At 40.5% G+C, this 22287-nt stretch overlaps 1 protein-coding gene across 9 annotated transcripts in view; it reads right to left on the bottom strand.

Annotated features, from left to right (window-relative positions):
* The window catches only part of Scmh1 (Scm polycomb group protein homolog 1), a 224630-nt gene that overhangs the window by 39877 nt on the left and 162466 nt on the right, over positions 1 to 22287 (bottom strand). For all 9 annotated transcript variants that reach the window (XM_045149870.1, XM_045149869.1, XM_045149867.1 and 6 more), the window contains 2 exons: positions 9102 to 9334; positions 4449 to 4575 (listed from right to left, as the gene is read on the bottom strand). In XM_045149870.1, coding sequence (XP_045005805.1) covers positions 4449 to 4575; positions 9102 to 9334 — 360 coding nt within the window. The remainder of the gene's footprint in view (positions 1 to 4448; positions 4576 to 9101; positions 9335 to 22287) is intronic.

Raw genomic sequence — 22287 nt, 5'->3', positions numbered from 1 at the left:
ATGTCCTTAGAACTTGTGCAGGGTTGCATTACATATAAATGGACTGGTGTGAGCAGAGGGATATGACACAGAAAAAAATGAAATCTTTGGGCTTAAACTGCTGCCTGTTGAGCTGCAATTGTTTGAGAGATTACAACCATTGAGACTGGGGGCAACAGGAAGAATGCAGGCTCTTTTGAAGGAGTATCCTGTTCTTTAAAGTCATTTATGATTAACATTGGTAGCCCACCTGTTATTATGCAGTATAACAAGTATAGGAAAGAGAGGGTCACTAATTTAGCAACATGGTTTTGTATTTTGGAAATGGCCATGAGTAGTATGAAGCAGGCTTGTTGGATTACATGTGTGGAGGCCCAGTGGAACCATGAGGATGAACCGTGGGTTGCAGCAGAGACCCAATGGAGATGCCAGGACTATGGGATAGCTATGAAGGAGAGATGCTGCCACTGGATGAAGTTTTTCAGGACTATGAATTGAGTAGCCTAGCTGCAGAGATGGAACTGAACTCCAGAGACTCATCACTGGTTAGACTTATCGGACTTGGAGACTTGTTGCTGGAGTTGACAGACTCAGAGTTGCAGAGTCTGATGTTTATCCTGTTTGTTTTAAATCTTGTATTGGTTGAATATTTCTTTACTATGCCCAATGCCATCTTTTGCAGTTTGAGTATTTATTCTATGCCATTATTATTATTTTGGTATTACAACTCAGTTAAAAGACCTTGGATTATGGGGATGTTTGAACAGCATTGGGATTGATAAAATCTATAATAACTTTTAAAGTTGTACTGAATGCATTGCATTTTACATTGTGGATGGTTAGCAGTTTATGGGGACCAGGGGTCGAATATGGTGGTTGAGTCAAATGTCCCTCACCATAAACTTACATGTTCGGAATGCTCGGTACCCAGCTGGTGGTAATTTGGAAAATAGAGCCTCCTGGAGGTGATTTATTGTTGGGGGTGGGCTTATGGATATTATAGTCAGCTCCCCCTTCCCAGTGTTGTCACTCTCCTGCTGCTGTGGTCCACCTAATGTTGGTCGGGAGGTGATGTTCATCCTCTGCTGCCATCTTCCCCTGCCATCATGGAGCTTCCCCTCAAATCTGTAAGCCAAAATAAGCCCTTTCCTCCCACAAGCTTTCTTGGTTGTGTGTTCTTGGCCAGCAACATGAAGCTGACCACAATAAGACCCTATCTTAAACAGAGCAAAAGAGAAAGAGAGAAAGAAAAGAATACAAAAAATGATTTCTTTTAGAAAGAAATTGACAGAAGGCTTGAAGAAGACCTGTTTATTTTATTCTCATATGTAACAGCTCTTGTGGACTCTTTATTTCCTTTTAAATTTTATTTATTTATTTACTTATTTTTATTTGAGAAAAGGAGAGAGAAAGAAATAGAGAGAATGGGTGTGCTAGGGTCTCTAGCCACTGCAAACGAACCCCAGATGCATGTGCCACCTTCTGCATCTGGTTTATGTGGGACCTGGAGAATCGAACCTGGGTCCTTAGGCTTTGCAGACAAGTGCCTTAACCATTAAGCCATCTCTCTAGCCCAATTTTTTATTTCATAAATAATTAATGTATACAATGCTGATTTTTAATTTTTTTTTTTTTGAGGTAGAGTCTCACTCTGGCTCAGTCTAACCTGGAATTGACTATGTAGTTCAGGGTGGCCTCGGACTCAAGAGATTGTGGTGCACCTCCCACCACACACACATACACACGCACATTTTTTGTTCTGTTTTTTCTTTTTTTTAAAATTTTATTTATTTATTTATTTGAGAGCGACAGACACAGAGAGAAAGACAGATAGAGGGAGAGAGAGAATGGGCACGCCAGGGCTTCCAGCCTCTGCAAATGAACTCCAGACGCGTGCTCTCCCTTGTGCATCTGGCTAACGTGGGACCTGGGGAACCGAGCCTCAAACCGGGGTCCTTAGGCTTCACAGGCAAGCGCTTAACCGCTAAGCCATCTCTCCAGCCCCTGTTTTGTTTTTCAATGTAGAGTCTCACTCTAGAGCCCAGGCTGACCTGGAATTCATTATGTACTCTCAAGGTGGCCTTGAATTCACAGTGATCCTCCTACCTCTACCTCCAAGTGCTGGGATTAAAGGCATGCACCACCATGCCCAGCCACAAATTTTTTTTAAAAAAAGATTTATTCATTTATTTGAGACAGAGAGGGAGGGAGAGAATGGGTGTACCAGGGCCTCTAGCCACTACAAACAGATTCCAGATGCATGCACCACCATGTGCATCTGGCTTATGTGGGACCTGGAGAATCAAACCTGGGTCCTTAAGGCTTCACAGGCATGTGTACCTTAGCCACTAAGTCATCTCTCCAGCCCTACAACTATTATCATTATTTTTGGTTTGTTTCCGAGATAGGGTTTCACTCTAGCCCAGGCTGACCTGGAATTCACTATGGAGTCCCAGGGTGGCCTTGAACTCACAGCAATCCTCCCACCTCTTCCTCCCAAGTGCTGGGATTAAAGGTGTGTGCCACCACGCCCGGCTCCACAATTATTTTTTAATTGTAATACCCTGACACAAGCAGAAAACAAGGATACACAAAATAAGCTCCGACTGTTCTGGCCATAAGATTTAGGCCAAGGAAGAAACAAGAACCTAGTGATTATAAGCAAGATGGTTTGCATGATTTAAAAGGAATAATGAGCTATAGTCATGAAGCTTTTGTCGATGTAGGTCTTCTAAAGCCTACTGAAAAGGTACTTTGCCACATAGGTGGTACCTAGAATGATGTAGGCTAAACCAAGCAGATATGCAGACATTTGGAGGTAAGTAATAAAGTTGAAGATGTAATCAATATTTTTGGGTGTGTGTGTGTCAGGAGGTGTATGCATATGTATATGTTCTCAATTCCTCATTCATGGCTATTCATTACTCCAATGACAGTTTTAGACTAAGCAGACACACTAACTACACAGAGCTGGGAGATGATATGGCTGGAGAAGTCAAGTGATCCTGATCAGGGCTGAATGCACATGCTACAATCATCTCCAGCCTATCTGGAGAAGAAGCTAAGGCTGAACATTTCCTCCTAACTTTAACATTTTAAGATTGTGTAGAGACATATTTAACTCAAAGAGAAAGACCACCCTCATATTCTGAACATCATTTTAACTGCTTAGACATCCTTTATGAGGATGGAATAACTATAGAATGAGCTTTCACAAAAATATTTTAATTCACATATACAAATGAGTAGTTATTGAAAATCAAGTCCCATTGGAAAGCTATGTATCTACCTTAAAAGAATGGTTGTTTTATAGCTATTTATTGTTATTTTATAAAATGTGGACAAATATGTATAGCTCTTAGTGCATGTGTGTGCATGTACACACACACACACACACACACACACACACACACACACACACACACAAACGGGGAGAGAGACACACGGGGGGGGAGAGAGAGAGAGAGAGAGAGAGAGAGAGACAGACCCACCTTCTTTAGCCATTATATTTGGCTTTGAATCAACCATTCATTGGCTGGTTTTCTCCAAAGTCAAGCTCATTCTCATTGTATCAAAGTTTGCCATCATTAATGATTGTTTTTAAAAAATCAAAAGAGGGGCTGGAGAGATTGCTTAGTGGTTAAGGCGCTTGCCTGTAAAGCCTAAGGACCCATGTTCAACTCTCCAGATTTCACATCAGCCAGACACACAAAGGTGAGGCAAGTGTAAGGTCACACATGCCTACTAGGTGGTGCAAGCATCTGTAGTTCAACTACAGTAGCTGAGGCCCTGGCGTATCAATTCTCTCTTTCTCTCACTAAAGCAAAACAAAATAAAAAAAAAATCAAGAGTTTCATACAACTTTGAAGTGTGGTAGAATTTCTGGAACACTATAGGTTTCTAGAAGAGACCATTAAAAAGGGAACACTTATGGGGCTGTAGAGATGGCTTAGCGGTTAAGCGCTTGCCTATGAAACCTAAGGACCCTGGTTCGAGGCTCAGTTCCCCAGGTCCCACGTTAGCCAGATGCACAAGGGGGCGCACGCGTCTGGAGTTCGTTTGCAGAGGCTGGAAGCCCTGGCGTGCCCATTCTCTCTCTCTCCCTCTATCTGTCTTTCTCTCTGTGTCTGTCGCTCTCAAATAAATAAATAAATAAAATAAAAAAAAAACACTTATGTAGGAAAGACAAGTACTAATCTAAATGGGATCAGAGAGTTCTTTATTTCTACCACCCCCAAGTGGCTACACTTCTTTAGTCTGGAGTTCACAAGAACAACTAACTCAAGTTTTTTCTTTGTTCTAACAAAATGAATGTTTCTCTGAGACCACTTGAAATGTCAAAAGTAATATTTAAAAAGCTTCTACCTAGGTTTACAAATGAACAGGGGGCTAGTTATTAGTAAAAAACAAAAGGACATGTAGACCCTGGGCCCTGGCTTACAAAAGCTAGTTCCATGCTCTGCTCTTACCTGTAGGGGCCTGCATGGCTGAGCTGGGGATGGTGGCAGCATCTTGGGGAACAGTGCTGGTGTCCGGTTCAGGGGTGCTGGTTGTTGGTGAGGTGGGAGGTGGGCTCAGCAAAGTCCGAGGTTTCCTCTGCAAAAATGGATGGGAAAAAGTTTGCTACCCACAATAGGTAACTTGCCTTTTCATTCCTCTATTTCTAGTACTTATTGCACCTATGAAACAAACCTACCTTCATGAATGAAACTGTGTTTTATTTTATTTTTTTAATACTTTATTTTTATTTATGTAACAGAGAAAGAAGGAAGAAGGGAGGGAGGAAGGGAGGGGGAGAGAGAGAGAATGAGCATGCCAGGGTCTCCAGCCACTGCAAATGAACTCCAGACACACGCGACCCCCTTGTGCAGCTGACTAACATGGGTACTGGGGAATCAAACCTGGGTCCTTTGGCTTTTCAGGCAAATGTCTTAACTGCTAAGCCATCCCTCCAGCCCGGTGTTTTATTTTTATTTACTATTCAGCATCTGGTCCAAAGCTAAACATATAATAGATATTTAATAAGCATTTTCTGAACCTATGTATCTTCTGCAGAGATAGAACTTAATATACTTTTGTGCATAAAAATTAAGCAGATAAAAGCAAAAATGGAGAAAGAAGTACAGTGCAGCTTAATTCTATGATAACATGACTTTGCACTTTATTTTTTTATTTTTAATAATATTTTCTATTTGATAGAGAGAATGGAAGAATGGGTGCACCAGGGCCTCCAGCCACTGTAACACTCCATTCACATGGGTCACCCTGTGTATCTGGCTCTACGTGGGTACTGGTAAATTACCCATGGGTCCTTAGACTTTGCAGGCAAGTGCCTTAACCACAAAGCCATCTCTCCAGCTCTCACACCCTGGTTTCTTTCTTTAAATGTAAATAAATCTAACTCTATAAACTGCTTTCCTCTGTGTCTCCCCTCTCTTCAGTTCATGATATGTCATCACTTTCCTTAACAACAACAACAAAATCCCTAATTACTTCTTTAAAACCCCTGGAGTTTTACCTGGTTCACACCTTTACAATATTAACCTGTCTCTTCTATAAGAAATGTCCTATGCCTTTCTTTTTTTATTTACATTATACATTTCCATTCATCTAGGGATCTCAGTTTTCTTTTAACTGCTATCTCAGTACTTTGCATGATTGCATTTGTCAATGTATTACCATAACCTATTTACATAATGGTGCCCCCTACTAGCCTTTTAGCATGATGTGAAATGTATTAAAAATGCTTTTTTTGGCTGCTGTTTTGTCCCCCATCCCCACTAACAGGCTGGGTTTCACTCTAGCTCAGGCTGACCTGTAATTCACTATGTAGTCTCAGGGTAGCCTGGAACTCACTGTAGTCCTCCTATCTCTACCGGCCAAGTGTTGGGATTAAGGCGTGTGCTGCCACGCCTAGTTAAAAAATGCTTCTCGTGAGGTGTACAGGTCACCAATAATGGGGTTATTAAAAGGATTTGGGAGAAACCTATTATTTTCTGTATTCTGGAAACAGTTCTAAAATCCTTTCTGAGTGCAAGGAAAGCAACCATCACAGAGACTCAAAAATCTCCTTTCACTAGTGCCTCCTTTAGGGTCCACTGCTGGAATCTGTATGATTCTGTCTACCCTCTAGGGTCATGTATATAAAGAGATCACACTGATGGCAGCAGGCATGCATCAGATGGCCTTGCTTGGGGAAGTCATCATAAAGGCCCTCATCAGAAATGGATATCCATGCCGGGTGTGGAGGCACACACCTTTAATCCCAGCACTTGGGAGGCAGAGGTAGGAGGATCACTGTGAGTTCAAGGCCAGCCACAGACTACATAGTAAATTCCAAGTTTGCCTGAGCTAGACCAAGACCCTACCGAATGCTCCCCCGCCACCAAAAAAAGAAATGGAATATTCATATTTTCTAATATTGCTAAAAGTGAAACTGCATATAAATAATGAGTGGGAGAAGGAGAACCAGCCAAACTTGTAAGATTTCAAGGGTCTTTCAGGGAGCAGGCACCCTGAGTTAGTGCACCTGAATAAAGCAGGAAGGGAAGGTGTTATTACCATTTTAGACAGGTATACTTACATGTATTCTATCTATTCACTTATTACCTCATCTCCCTTTTACATAAGGGAAAATGAGCTCAGCAGCTTACTGAAAGATGCTTTCTCTAAGTGACCCAGGTTGCCACAAATGGAGGTGGTATCTAAACCTTAAATCTTTCTGGCTTCAAAGCCTACTTTTGTAAAAATAAATAAATAAATAAATAAATAAATAAATAATTGTTTTTTATTTGAGAGCAATGGGGGGGGAAGGGGGAGGGCGGGAGGGAGAGGGAAAGAATGGGTGCACCAGGACCTGAAGCCACTTCAAATGAACTCCAGACATGTGCGGCCCCTTTGTGCATCTGACTAACGTGGGTCCTAGGGAACTGAGCCTCGAACCAGGGTCCTTAGGCTTCACAGGCAAGCGCTTAACTGCTAAGCCATCTCTCCAGCCCAAAGTCTACCGTTTTGTTTCAAAAAGAAACAGGGTTACATGGAAGGCATATACTTCTATAGGGATAGACAAAGATATAAGAAGGGGAATTAGTGAGTCAAATGCCAGAACACAAAATACAGAATACCGTAAGAATGTTGGCCTTTAAGAAGAATGGACAGAGGACTTTGACTACTATGTTCAAGAAGGAACAAAACTGAGCCAATCACAGTTCTTGGTTTTCAAAGGATCTTAAAAACCTTTAATTCAGTCACCTACTCAATACCTCTATGTCCCATTTCCTGAAGGCATGTCTTCTATGGAGTCATCTAGTCTTTGAGAAAGTCCTCTAGTAACAGAAGTTCACTAGCCCCCTTTCATTATTAGAGGGAAAGACAGTGCCTCTAGCCACTGCAAACTGCAAACAAACCACAGATGCATGCACCCCCTTGTGCATCTGGCTTACGTGGGTACTAGAAAATTGAACCTGGGTCCTCAGGCTTCACAGGCAAGTGCCTTAACACTAACCCATCTGTCCAGCCCTTATTTCCCTTTTGAGATAGCTTTCACTATTCATTATATATTGAGACAAAGACCTTATGTTTTAGTTTCTGCATTTGGTTCTGGTTCTGCCTTTGGAGTCCCTTAGATATATATTCTCCCCCCCCCTTTTTTTTTTTTGGTTTTTCGAGGTAGGGTCTCACTCTGGCTCAGGCTGACCTGAAATTCACTATGTAGTCTCAGGGTGGCCTCGAACTCACGGCGATCCTCCTATCTCTACCTCCCTAGTGCTGGGATTAAAGGCGTGCGCCACCACGCCTGGCTTTATTCTCCCATTTTTAACTAGCCTTGAGTTGAGATGTGTCCACACCATCAAAATCATACCTCTTTGGTTTTGACATCCTTAGGGCTTTTAACTTCTCATCAACATTATATGTTACCCAGGAAGATTAAGAGGTGACACTAAGAATTCAAAACCAATAAACGAGAAAACTAAGATTGATAACATCACTACGAAAATCATCCATCCATCCACCCACACCCATCTTGCATATAGAAACATCTACCAAGAGATTGAGATATAAGAAACTGCAACAGAAAAATAGAAGAAAAAGACTAGGTTATTGACTTTGAGGAGTTTATAATCCTATGAGGATTAAGGTTGGATAGGACTACTGACAAGGAAACAGACCAACCAACTAACCAACCCACCCTATGGAAAAATGTGAGAACGCAATGGACTGTCTAAGGAAATGGATATCATTTCCAACTGGAACTCAATGATCTGCTTGAAGGAGATCCTGGGAAATTCCTGCTAGTGAGGAAGTAAGTGAAGGTAATGCTAACAGGAGCCCAAGGGAAGCAGCAGAGAAGCCTTTTCACATCAACACTTTCCCTAGGTAAGTTATTAATGAAAACTGGAATGACTCAAAGGTAGCACTTTCAGCAGCCATGCTCAGTGAAGCCTGAGCCAGCAGTCCTCTCCTACACTGGCGGCAAGTACGCTCTTCAAGGCATGTAGAGGTGACTGTGACGATGCAGTAGAGCAGGAGTAATCCTGGAACTGGGGACCCATCAATGTAAGCTTTTTTATTTACTCGCTATGTGACCTTAGGAAAATCATTTTACATGTCCAAGTTCTCATTTATTTAGTAACACAATAATGCTAACAGTATTTGTTTTGTGATAATGTGGTATGTATGTAGAAGAGTCTAGCAGAGTCTGACACTAAGTAGGTAATCAGTAATTTAAAAAGAAGAGGTAGAGATAGAAAAATAAATTCAGTTACAGAATATACTGCATTCACATGCTAGGTATCTACTCTGGAAAGGAGGAAGATCTTCCATCTGTGGAAGACTTCATTTTAGAACCCCAAGGAATGTAACTTCCTTTCCCACACCTCAGAAATGTAATGTAAGGGATAGTAAGTAACCTATCGCTACTATCCTATCTCTAATAGGTAAGTGGCAAGTAAGGATGACAGACAGTCTAGGACACTCCTAGTAAAACCGCATCGAGAAGGAGGCCAGGGGTGCTGCTTTCTAGGACGGACAAACTACCTTTTGAAGCTGTAGCCCCTTTGCTCCTTCACCCCTTTCTGGGAGAACTACTTTTTGTTGTTGTTGTTTTGTTTTGTTTTACCTACCTTACTGCCAGGTTTGGGGCCTCTCTTCTTTGGGAATTTCAAGGTTTCAGCTGGCTTGGATGGGGTGGAGGTGGGGTGGGGAATAAGGACCTTGGGTGTTCGGCCCCGCTTCTTTCCTGGTTTACGCCCCTTTTGCACTGGTTGATGCTCCAAGAGAGTTTTGGTACTGCTGTGGATGCTGGGCTTCTCAGTGTTCACATCAGATGCAGGGTAAGGATTCTTTGGAATCACAACTGCAAGAAAGAGACTCATTCCATCATCCCCTTCTCCCCCTGCATTCCCATCCCAGACAGAAGAAAAAAAAAAACAAACTTGCATTTCTGCTCAGGTAGTTTTGTCCCAGGATACTAGCTTCCTAGTATTTAACTTAAATGCTCAGAAAATTACAAAATAAAATCCAATTTAGATTTGCTACAATAGAGGGTTTTAAATAATTTCTAGTAGATACACAAAAAATATTAAAATTTTCTGAGTTTCCTTAGAAAAGCACTGTGACCTAAGTTAAAGGAAAAACCACATGGATAGAATCAGAATTGGATTGGCTCTCAGGAGTCTATCACCTTCTTCTGTTAAAATGAAGATTTGACACATAGAAGAGGATGCCTCTTCCAGGTTACTTAGAAAGTTGGGACAAGGGCTTTTGTTTTGAAACAGCTCTAACAACTAAACCTACTCAAATCCTTTACAGTTTTAATGTAGCTTTTGTAGTATAAGTGAAAACACATGAACATAGAAATCTGATTAAGTCCTCTTTACCTTAAAAAATCTTTGCTCCCGAGCCGGGCGTGGTGGCGCACGCCTTTAATCCCAGCACTTGGGAGGCAGAGGTAGGAGGATCGCTGTGAGTTCGAGGCCACCCTGAGACTACATAGTGAATTCCAGGTCAGCCTGGGCTAGAGTGAGACCCTACCTCAAAAAACAAAAAACAAACAAACAAAAAAAGAATTTGCTCCCAAACATTTCTAACTCCCCACGAGCCATCGTTGTTCTCTCACCAAGGCTATCACAGAGGAAGAGGACTGACTACCCGGGAAGTGAATGCGTTTTCATTACCCAGGACCTTTAAGCCACTGTGCTTACATCAATAGAGCCATCAAACAAGCTCTCAAGGTCCTGTATTTTAGGATCATGTGAGTCCTTTTTTGTTTCCTATTCATGGAAAACACACCGTACAATGATGGAGTGGAGATCAGAGAAAAATCTATTTAATATGTAAATGTGCCTATCATTCTGTTCCATCCAACATTTAAGTGCCTAGAGGTTAGTACATTGTCATTGAGCCCTCATGAAAAGTCTCATCATTGGTTTTTAATGACCTAAATGAGAATACTGGGGCTTAGCCAGGTTAAGTGAGCTTTCCAAGGCCATCCACTACTAACAGTGGAATCAGAGTTTGAACTCAGGCTATGCAAAATGTTTTTACTGTATTGTTTTTCAGTGCTATTCAAATTATGGTCTCCAGTCTGTCTACCACACATTACCAGTCTATATTTTATTTCTGTTCTAATTAAAAGAAAAGGCTGAGGCTTGGGGGGGGGGGGAACAACTTTTTCCCAACAGGCATGGTGGCGCACACCTTTAATTCCAGCACTCGGGAAGTAGAGGTAGGAGGATTGCCATGAGTTTGAGGACACTCTGAGACTACATAGTGAATTCCAGGTTGGCCTGGGCTAGAGTGAGACCCTACCCCAAAAAACCAAAAACCAAAACAAAAAATTTTGCTCCCTTTTACCTTTAAGGTGACATCTAATTTCTTTCTTTCTTTCTTTCTTTTTTTAAATTTTCATTTATTTGAGAGTGACAGCCAGACAGAGAAAGAGGCAGATGGATAGAGAATGGGCATGCCAGTGCCTCCAGCCACTGCAAATGAACTCCAGACGCATGCACCCCCTTGTATATCTGGCTTACATGGGACCTGGGGAATTGAGCCTTGAACTGGGGTCCTTAGGTTTCATAGGCAAGCGCTTCACTGCTAAGCCATCTCTCCAGCCCACATCTAATTTCTTTATTCTGATACCTAAGAACTTTGTGCCTTTGCTCCTGATTTGCTCTCTAGTTATGTCTGATATCATATCTTGTCATCCATCTTATGTCCTAGTAGCCCCCTAGATAAAATTCATTATTTTTCTTGGTTAGAAATGAACCACTACTCATTTTCAATACTCAATCCAGGGCCTCTCCCATTTGAGACCTTCTCTGATGAAGCCGCCAAGTTAGCGCTTCCATCTGCATTTGAGGGCTAATTGATTTTATGCTAATGATCTTCTCTTTAAACTGAGAATGTTTTGTGACAAGAAACAGCTAATTCATCCTATGAATGGTTAGACACTTACTAGGACTATCTACTGTTCTGAGTCCCTAGACAGGAAGTTAACACAGCAGAGAGTTCCATTCTCATGGAACCTACCACTCAGTGGGAAACTCAGAAAACACATAATGCCAAGTAGGAATAAGTGCTGATTCACTCAGTGCAGGGTAAGGAGAGTAAGTTATATGGAAAGTCTTTGAGAAGACAAGTCTCACACATAGTTCCCAAGGGAGGCTAAAATACAAGCCTACAAAGACCAGAGGGGGTAACAAATACAAAGATTCTGAACTGGGAACATGCTAGTATGTTTGAAGTCAACATAACTAGACTTAAGTGAGCAATGAGGAAAATGGAGGGAGATTAAATTAGAGAGGAGTAGCAGTAAGACTGAGTAGGACTTACAAACTGAAAATGAACTGCACTTATTCTAAGTAAAAAAGGAAAACCATTGAGCAGATGAGTGACAAGATATGCTTAAAAGAATTGCTTTGGGCCGGGCATGGTGGCACACGCCTTTAATCCCAGCACTTGGGAGGCAGAGGTAGGAGGATCGTGGTGAGTTCGAGGCCACCCTGAGACTCCATAGTGAATTCCAGGTCAGCCTGAGCCGGAGTGAGACCCTACCTCAAAAAACAAAACAAACAAACAAAAAAAAAAAAAAAAAAAGAATTACTTTGGGGCTGAAGAGATGGCTCAGAAAGGTACTTGCTTGCAAAGCCTGGCAGCCTGAGTTCGATTCTCTAGTACCCATGTAAAGCCAGATGTACAAAGTGGCACATTGTCTGGAGTTTGTATGCAGTGGCAAAAGACCTTGGTGTGCCTATTCTCTGTCCCACCCCTGTTTGTAAATAAATAAACTACTTGGTTCTATGTGGCTGGCCTAGGGACAAATAAAAGATCTATATTCTGCTTAAAAATTATTTTATTTGTTTATTTATTTAGAGAAGAAGGGAGGGAAAGAGGATGGGCATGTCAGAGCATCTAGCCATTGCAAATGAACTCCAGATGCATGTGCCACTTTGTGCATCTGGCTTTACATGGGTACTGGGGAATCAAACTTGCATCAGTACGTTTTGCAGGCAAATGCCTTAGCTGCTGAGCCATCTCTACAGCCCAAGATCTACATTCTTAACAAAATCTTAAGTGTACACCATGTATAGGTACTACATTATAAGACCTATAGAACTTATTCATCATGTATAACTGAAACTGCATTTCTCCCTTCCCCAAACTTTGGCAACTATCATTCTAGTCTCTGTTTCTATTCCTTTGACTTTTAGATACTTCAGATAAGTAGAGTTACACATTATTATTCTTTTATGAATGGTTTATTTCACTTTGTAAAAATGTTCTGAGTTTGGCCATAGTGTTACAAATGGTATACCCCATCCCTCCCTTTCTTTCTCTCTCACTCTATTTTTTTTTTTTTTTCGAGGAAGGGTTTCACTCTAGCCCAGGCTGACCTGGAATTCACCATGTAGTCTCAGGGTGGCCTTGAACTCTTGGTGATCCTCCTACCTCTGCCCGCCGAGTGCTGGGATTAAAGGTGTGTGCCACCATGCCCGGCTTCATTCTACTTCTTTAAGGTTGAATTCTATTGTATAAACATACCACAATTTTTTTATGTTTGTCTGTACATAGATACTATTTTAAAAAGAAGTTCCAAGTTTTAATTTCTATTATGATGATATGAAGATTGTGTGTGTATGTGCGTGTGCATGCATGTGCTCTTTGAGATCTTTAAGGATGTGTTTGATGGCTAATCTTTTTCTAAACATATTCACATATAAATGTGCATATATATATACATATATAGTTTACTTACTTATTTGAGAGAGAGAGATTGAGAGAGAGAAGGGCAGACAGAGAGAGAAAGGGTATGCTAGGGCATCCAGCCCCTGCAAACGTACTCCAGACACATGTGCCACCTTGTGCATCTGGCTTTATGTGGGTACTGGGAAATCAAACCTGGGTCCTTAGGATTAGCAGGCAAGTGCTTTAACTGCTAAGCCATCTCTCCAGCTCCCACTAATCATTTTTTTTTTCTGCTTTCCTGGTATTAAAAATAATTTTATTGTACTAAAATCTTACATTTTTTTCTCTAAATATTATCAATTTCAGACACAAAATATTTGAAAAGATAAGTCAAATGCAATTTCAACAGTATTAGTTCATGACAGGGAAAACCCCAAATAGTTTATCATGTGTCAAATAAGAAAATGAATGCAGTTGCTATTATATTCCCTAGAACTGTATATCACACATAAAATTGGGTGTTTAATAAATGTTTTCAAAAGTAAATTAGTATCTATAATTAGTCAAGTAAAATAAAAGCAATCATAGAAGCACTGTTGTCCATGGTTTAGAAATATGAATACAAACTAAACCCTTATTTAGCAAACATATATGCAAATACATGATTTCTAATCATTCAGCTCAATTTTCTTGCTAATAAATAATTAAAATGTGTACAATTTTCCAATATAATGTATTTATTTAATCTTGAATTTCTTTATTCTGAAAATACTGTTCTTTTATATTTTTATTTAATAATTCAAAGAAACATATGCTAATACTTCAGAACATACTACATATTAAATTATTGTTCTCCCATATATTTATTAGCAACCAAATTGACTTTTAAGTGATCCGATGTCATTTTCAAATTATATGACAGACTTTACTACATTTTAAGATATTTATAAGCAAGAACAATTATGATCATAGTTTATGTTTCGGACAATCAGTATAGATGCTACTACATTCCTGCAGATAGCATGGTACTTTTATTTATTTATTTATTTTTTTGGTTTTTCGAGGTAGGGTCTCACTCTGGTCCAGGCTGACCTGGAATTAACTCTGTCATCTCAGGGTGGCCTTGAACTCATGGCGATCCTCCTACCTCTGCCTCCCGAGTGCTGGGATTAAAGGCGTGCGCCACCACGCCCGGCAGCATGGTACTTTTAATCCAATAGTTTCAGAAGTTATTGATATTTAGATATACATGAAATAAATACGCATCTGCAAATTGCAATTTATATATATATATATACATATATATATATATATATATATATATATATATATATATTTTAATTTCAAGACCTACTAAGCCACTAATCATTTTTTACTTGATTTTTTTTGTTTGTTTTTTTGAGGTAGAGTCTCACTCTAGCCCAGGCTGACCTAAATTCACTATATAGTCTCAGGGTGGCTTCAACATCATGGTGATCCACCTACTCTGCCTCCTGAGTGCTGGGATCAAAGGCATGCGCCACCATGTCCGGTTTTTAGTTGATTTTTTAATAGAAAGGTTGCACACATGGACCCCCATCTTGCCCCAATTCCACTGAGGGACTTGCCAAGCTAGTAGGAATTAGAAATATTTATGAGACAAACCTCTGGGTATGCCTGTGAAGGCATTTCTAAGAGAGGTTTAATGAGGTAGGAAGACTTATCCTGAATGTAACTTGTACCATTTCATGTTCCTAGGGTCCTAGACTGAATAAAAAGGAGAAAAATCAATGGAGCACTGGTATTCATCTTTCTCTGCTTCCTGACAACTAGAGCCACTCTTGCCACCCACCACCTTCTCTTACCACAATGGACTGTAACTTTACTATGAACCCAAATAAGCACTTCCTTAAGTTACTTCTGTCAGACACGTTGCCACAGTAGAAAAAATAAAGTAACTAATGTAATACAAAAGATATGCAAAATGGCCCAACAAATTTTGATACTACTAAGGTTGACAGAACTACAGTCCTAATTAATAACAATACTTTGAGAAAGTTCTAACATATTTGCTATTGTAGTTACCTTTTCATTGCTGGGATAAAGCACACAACCAAAAGCATCTGATGGGAAGAACATATTTATTTTGGCTTGGAGTCATGATAGAAGGGGAAAGCATGGCATGAACAGAGGATGGAAATTACCCCTGCCACAGCAGGTGGAAAACAGCAGGGGAGTGAGCTGAACTCTAGCAAGGGGGAGCTGGCTATAACACCTTTAAGCCTGACCCCAACAACACACTACCTTTAGCAAGGCTCCATTTTCTCAAAATGCCACCAGTTAGGGACCAAGCACTCAAAACACATTAAGTTTATGGGAGGACGTCTAATTCAAACCACCACATTCTGCCCCTGGCTTTTTTTTTTTTTTTTGGTTTTTTGAGGTAGGATCTCACTCTAGTCCAGGCTGACCTGGAATTCACTCTGTAGTCTCAGGGTGGCCTCGAATTTATGGCGATCATCCTACCTCTGCCTCGTGAGTGGTGGGATTAAAGGAATGTGCCACCAAACCCAGCCCCTGGCCTTATTTAAAATTTTATTTTTATTGATGACTTCCATAATTACAGACAAAACCCATGATAATCCCCCCACTTTCCCCTTCACAATTCCACTCTCCATCATATCCCCTCCCCCTCTCAATTATTTTCTCTTATTTTGATGTCACCATCTTTTCCTCCTATTATGAGGGTCTTGTGAAGGTAGTTCCCGGCACTGTGAGGTAATGAATATCCTTCCACATTCTTCCTTTTAAAAAATATTTATTTATTTTTTATTTGAGAGAGAGAGAGAGAGAAAGGCAGATAGAGAGCAGAGAATAGGCAGCGCTTCTAGCCACTGCAAATGAACTCCAGACATATGTGCCACTTTGTGAGTCTGGCTTATGTGGGTCCTGGGGAATTGAACCTGGTTCCTTTGGCTTTGCAGATAAATGCTTTAACCATCTCTCCAGCCCTTGCTAAGCCACATAAATTATATCTTGGTCTAAGTAACTGAATAAGCTGAATGATCTCACTTTAAACCGTTCATTATAAAGGAATTTAAGTTGTGTAGGGAGGTAAATGACTCATTTTGGAATTTCTGCCATCACAGGACAACTGAGTTCTTAGTTGTTACCCTGGCATGCTTATAGAATAAAAATAGAGACAGATAAAAAGAGAACATAACAGGAATTTACTCAGCAATTCTAACAGTTGAAAAAAATTTTTGCTTCTTTTTTTTTCTTTGAGGGCTAGACATCAAAGTCCAAAATGACAGCTGTCAAAGAGGTTGCCCTCACTGGGGTGAAAGACAGATAAAATAAACCAACCAACTATATTGAACAATTCTAAAAAATCAGGTTACAAAGGTCTTTGGTGAGCAACACTGAGATTAGGTTTTATGCTAATTTTATGGCTTCTTAATAAATGGATTTTAAAAGCCTGTCCTGAGGGACCTTAAGTTGGAAGTTCTTCCTATTAGGAAGCCCTTACCTGCCTTTTCACATTCTAATTTAATTATCCTAGTGGACAAAAATAATTATAGTGGTGACAGGGGACCAGTGATCTAATTCTAACTGTGTCCCTTATGATATGACCTTGAGTTTGTCATTTAAGCACAGTCTTTTAAAAAAATTTTTCCACATGTAATTAATCAAATAATTTAATGACTGTCTTACTTCAGACAAAGACAAAGGATAGGAATATAGTCTACCTTTTGATGCTACTAAGGTTAATGGAATTAGAACCTTAATCAGCAACAATACTTGGAGAAAATTCTTGTACACTTGTGGTTGAATTGTCTTCATGACAGTCTTGTGAAGGCTGACATTTACTGCCTCCTTTAACAAATGGGAAAAGCAAGCTTCATCAAGGTGAAAGTGGCAGAGATGGACATGACTCTAGTTTTTAGAGTTTTTTTTTTTTTTTTTTTTGCTGTATACACTGTCATGTAGCCTAGGGAGAAAGGGATCTCTCTGAATTGGTGGTAGACCTGGAAGTGGCAATTTATATGCTAATTAACCTGAATGTGTTAATTGAAAATTTAGAAAATGCTAAAGTATTGTGGTTGCCTAACATCTACATAGAATAAAAAAATCAATGTGACTCATACTAGAGGAGCATAATCTCTAGCTGTCTGGGCAGAACTTTGCACAATTCAAAGGGTGTGGAAGTTACAAGATAGGCCTGGGCACCTTACTTAAAGAAGGATTGGCCATATTGAAAGAACACATTTCAAGGGGTTTTCATGGGGCAAACACAGGACAAGTTGAACGTCAAACAATTGGCAATAACATATAACTTCTTGAATAAAATAAGAACCTGTGAGCCCATGCTGATATAACTAACTAACTAATAATAATAATCGGGGAGGGGCTGGAGAGATGGCTTGGCGGTTAAGCGCTTGCCTGTGAAGCCTAAGAACCCCGGTTCAAGGCTCGATTCCCAGAACCCACATTAGCCAGATGCACAAGGGGCACAAGCATCTGGAGTTTATTTGCAGTGGCTGGAGGCCCTGGCGTGCCCATTCTCTCTCCCTCTCTCTATCTGCCTCTCTCTCTCTCTCTGTCGCTCTCAAATAAATTAAAAAAAAATAATAATAATCGGGGAGAGGGAAAGTTCTTGCTTATTATAGAATTTAGGTTTATGAATGTATATAAAATGAAAAAATTAGGAAGTAATTCAGAAATAATTGATGTAAGCAAGATTAATGAATAGATGCTACAGGGTAAAGTTTGATGAAAACCAGGGTATTTCAGGGAAAGACAAATATTGCATTTTTTCTCTTATATGTAGGATTTAGAGTTAAATATAGATTTAAAGTACAGTGATATGTAGGTATGAAAATATCATACAGGAACCCATTATTTTATATGTCAACTAAAAATAATAGTAACTTAAAAAGGAAAGCAGGACAATTATTTTCTCAAATGTTCTTCTATAAGATAATTACAAGGGAAAAACAGTATTACTCTATGGAGAAGAAACTTGGTAGACACAGCCTGATTCAAGTAATAAAAGTTACTATATACAGTAATGGAATGGAGAAGTAACAAGAAATACTTACTATACATTATGCACTGAGGGTTAATGTATATGGGATGCAATGTTGTTATTTGGAGAATCTTGGTTAAAGTCATATGTGAATTCTTTGTATTAGTGTTGCCATTTTTTTGACAAGCTGGAATTATGTTGAAATAAAATACTTATTTTAAAATCTTAGTGTGTGTGTATTAATTTCCAGAATTCAGTGGAGGAAAGACTCACTACGAGGAGAGGGGAGGGACAAGGGACACAGGCAAGTGAAACTCATCAGGCCAAATATGAACAAAGCATTTTAACCAATCACGGAAGGATGAGTGACTTTGCATCAAGAAAAGTGCATGCCCACCAGAAATAGATAGTAAGACCCTATTGCTGAAGACTCCACATGCTTGGGCTGCAAGGCCACTAAGAAATAAAGCTGGAGCTGAGCTGAAAACCTCCTCCCTATAGATCAGCTGACTGAAAGCTGGAAAAAGCTGCACTGCATGCAGCCCTATGGGAGACAGAAGCCATCAGTGGTGAAAACAGTGAACACTGCAAACTTTTAAGTCTGGCCAACCAGGTCACAAGACGGAATGGATGTAACAGTGGCATGTCTGTTATGGGGAAACCAACTGCTCTCTAGTTGGACTGGAGGCCTGGTACTGAAAACCTACTCAAAAGCCTATGGTGGGTGAGGTCATGAGTGTTAGGAGTGTAATGCCTGCTCTTGTCCAGCTGGCTATATGCATATATTCTGTTTACCAAATTGCCCTGTAAGCACTTTACCTAATGTTCATACCCATACATTAATACTACACTCACTTTTGGTTAGAGAAGCTTCTCTTTTCAGATGGCAGTGACCACTGGGATGACCCAAATGGCACCATAGTGCTGAGAAGATGTGACGAAGGAGTGTTCAGCACTGAAACATCTCTATCACACCCTTTCAAGGCTCAGGGTCTATTGTAGAAGAGGCAGAAAGAATGTAAGAGCCAAAGGAAGGGTAAGACTGATTATAATACAAATGTCCAGACAGAGGCTGGCCTCAATATTGATGACCTCACAGTGCCTAGTGCTATCTTCACAAGACCTTCATAATAGGAGGAAAAAAAAATGTCATCAAAACAAAAGAGAGACTTATGAAGAGGGGGAGGGGATATAATGGAGAATGGATTTGTGAAAGAGAGGAGGGGAAAGAATTATGGTTTATTGTCTGTAAGTATGGAAGTTGTCAACAACAACAAAAACCTATAGCCAGCTAAGAAATTTTTTTTTTTTAAATTTGTTTATTTTTATTTATTTATTTGAGAGTGACAGGCATAGAGAGAAAGAGGCAGAGAGAGAGAGAGAGAGAGAGAATGGGCGCGCCAGGGCCTCCAGCCATTGCAAACGAACTCCAGATGCATGCGCCCCCTTGTGCATCTGGCTAACGAGGGTCCTGGGGAATCAAGCCTCGAACCGGGGTCCTTAGGCTTCACAGGCAAGCACTTAACCGCTAAGCCATCTCTCCAGCCCAAAGAAATTTTTTTTTTAAAAAAAGAAAAGGGCATGGGTGAAGGGGCAGGTAAGTGGGGTCTGGATGGTATATGAAGACTCATGGATAGTGCTGTTGAGGCTTAAGCCCACAGTAAGGAGAAATAAATACAGCCTGAAAGAGATGCTGTAGTAAGCTTGAAGAGTCCAAATGGCTTTTTAGGTATCATCTGATATATACACATGTATGTGTATCTGATCCCTTGGTCATGATAACGACCAAAAATTGTCACTGAAAGGCAAATATAATGACCTAGATAAGCAAGTCAGCAACACAGATGAGAAATTCAGCAAGGAAACAGATTTTGACAAACAAAGCAAAACTAAAAATGTTAGAAGTGAAAAATTCAACAAATTCAATAAAAACACACAGAAAAGCACCACAAACAGACTGAATCAAACAGAATAAATAATATTAGAGATGATGACAGATTGATATTACATAGTGAATTACAGATCCACCTGGGTTAGAGCAAGAGCCTACCTTGAAAAACCAAACCAAACCAAACCAAGCCAAACAAAAACAAAAACAAAAAATAGGAGAGGGGAGGCCAAAGATATAGCTCAGTGGATAAAATTTTGTGTGCATACATGAGGACCTGAGTTTGGCTCCTCAGCATTCATGTAAATGCCAGGTGGGTATGGTAGCCCATCTGTAATCCTAGTACTCAGGTGGTCAAGACACAGGATCTTTAAGGCAAGCTGACGAGACCAGCTGATTTGGTGAGCTCTGTGTTCAAGTGATAAGACTTTTTTTTTTCCTTCGAGGTAGGGTCTCACTCTAGCCCAGGCTGACCTGGAATTCACTGTGTCATCTCAGGGTGGTCTCAAACTCATGGTGATCATCCTACTTCTGCCTCCCAAGTGCTGGGATTAAAGGCCTGCACCATCACACCCGGCTCAAGTGACAGACTGCTCAGTAGATAAGTGGACAGCAGGCTGGAGAGATGGCTTAGCAGTGCCTTAACTGTGAAGCCTAAGGACTCATGTTTGACTCTCCAGTTCCCATGTAAGCCAGATGCACAAAGTGACACATGCACAAGGTCACACATGCACACAAGAGGGTGCATGTATCTGGAGTTGGACTGCAGTGGCTGGAGGCCCTGATGTGCCAATTCTTTCTCTATTGCATTTTGTTTTTTTCTTTAAAAAAAAATATTTTTATTTATTTATTTGAGAGTGACAGACAGAGAAAGAGGCAGATAGAGAGAGGGAGAGAGAATGGGCGCACCAGGGCCTCCAGCCACTGCAAATGAACTCCAGACGCGTGCGCCCCCTTGTGCATCTGGCTAACGTGAGTCCTAGGGAGTCGAGCCTCGAACCAGGGTCCTTAGGCTTCACAGGCAAGTGCTTAACCGCTAAGCCATCTCTCCAGCCCCATTTTGTTTTTTTTAAAAGGTCTGTCTATTGGGCTTGCCTGAAAAGAAAAAAAAAAGTGGACAGCAATTACGACATGTGGTGTCAACCTCTGGCCTCCACATGCATGTATATGCATAAATGTTTATCTACAAACATACAAACACACCTACACACACACACACACACACACACACACACACACACACAAACAACAGCAAACAGGTATGACCACAACTTTCAAGGACCCTAGAACATCATGAAGAAGACAAAGTTAATAATTGTGGTGGTTTGATTCAGGTGTCCCCCATAAACTTGGTGTTCTGAATGCCAGGTTCCCAGCTGATAAGAGATTTGGAAATTAACACCTCCTGGGGGCACTGTATTGTTGGGGACGGGCTTATGGGTATTACAGTCAGCTCCTCCTTTGCTGTGTTTGGTACACTCTTCTGTTGCTATGGTACATCTTATTTTGGCCAGGGGGTGATGTCCACCCTCTGCTCATGCCATGGTTTTCCCTGCCATTGTGGAGCTTCTCCTCGAGCCTGCAAGCCAAAATAAGCCTCTTTTTCCCACAAGCTGCTCTTGGTTGGGTGATTTCTAACAGTGAACCTGACTGCAACAAGAATCCACTGGTTGGGCCTAGTGTGGTGGTACATGCCTTTAATCCCAGCATTCAGGAGGCAGAAGTAGGGGGATTGCCATGAGTTCAAGGCCACCCTGAGACTACATAGTGAATTCCAGGTCAGCCTGAGCTAGAGTGAGACCCTACCTCGAAAAACCAAAGGGGGGAAAAAAAAAAATATATATATATATATATATATATATGGGTTGGAAGAAGGAGCTAATATATAAGCTAAAAGCATACAAAAGCCTTGACAATTACATTTTAGCAGAAAAATGCCAATTCTAGTAAAGATTATGACACCCAAATACAAGAGACATTTAGAACCCCACATAGACATGACCAGAAAAAAACTTCTCCATGATACATCATAGTTAAAATGCAAAGATCACAGAGTAAAGAAACACTAGTAAAGCTATAAGAGAAAAAAATTAACTCACAAAAGCAAGCTCATCAGAATAAAATCAGACCTCTCAGCAGAAAATCTGAGCCAGGAAAACATCCAGTTCTGAGAGTGAATAGCTCCCAACCCAAACTGTCATAACCAGCAAGGTTGTGTTTTAAAATC

The sequence above is a fragment of the Jaculus jaculus genome, chromosome 5 (genome assembly GCF_020740685.1).
Source record: "Jaculus jaculus isolate mJacJac1 chromosome 5, mJacJac1.mat.Y.cur, whole genome shotgun sequence".
Lineage (NCBI taxonomy): Eukaryota > Metazoa > Chordata > Mammalia > Rodentia > Dipodidae > Jaculus > Jaculus jaculus.
This window is presented reverse-complemented; position numbering and strand designations above follow the sequence as displayed.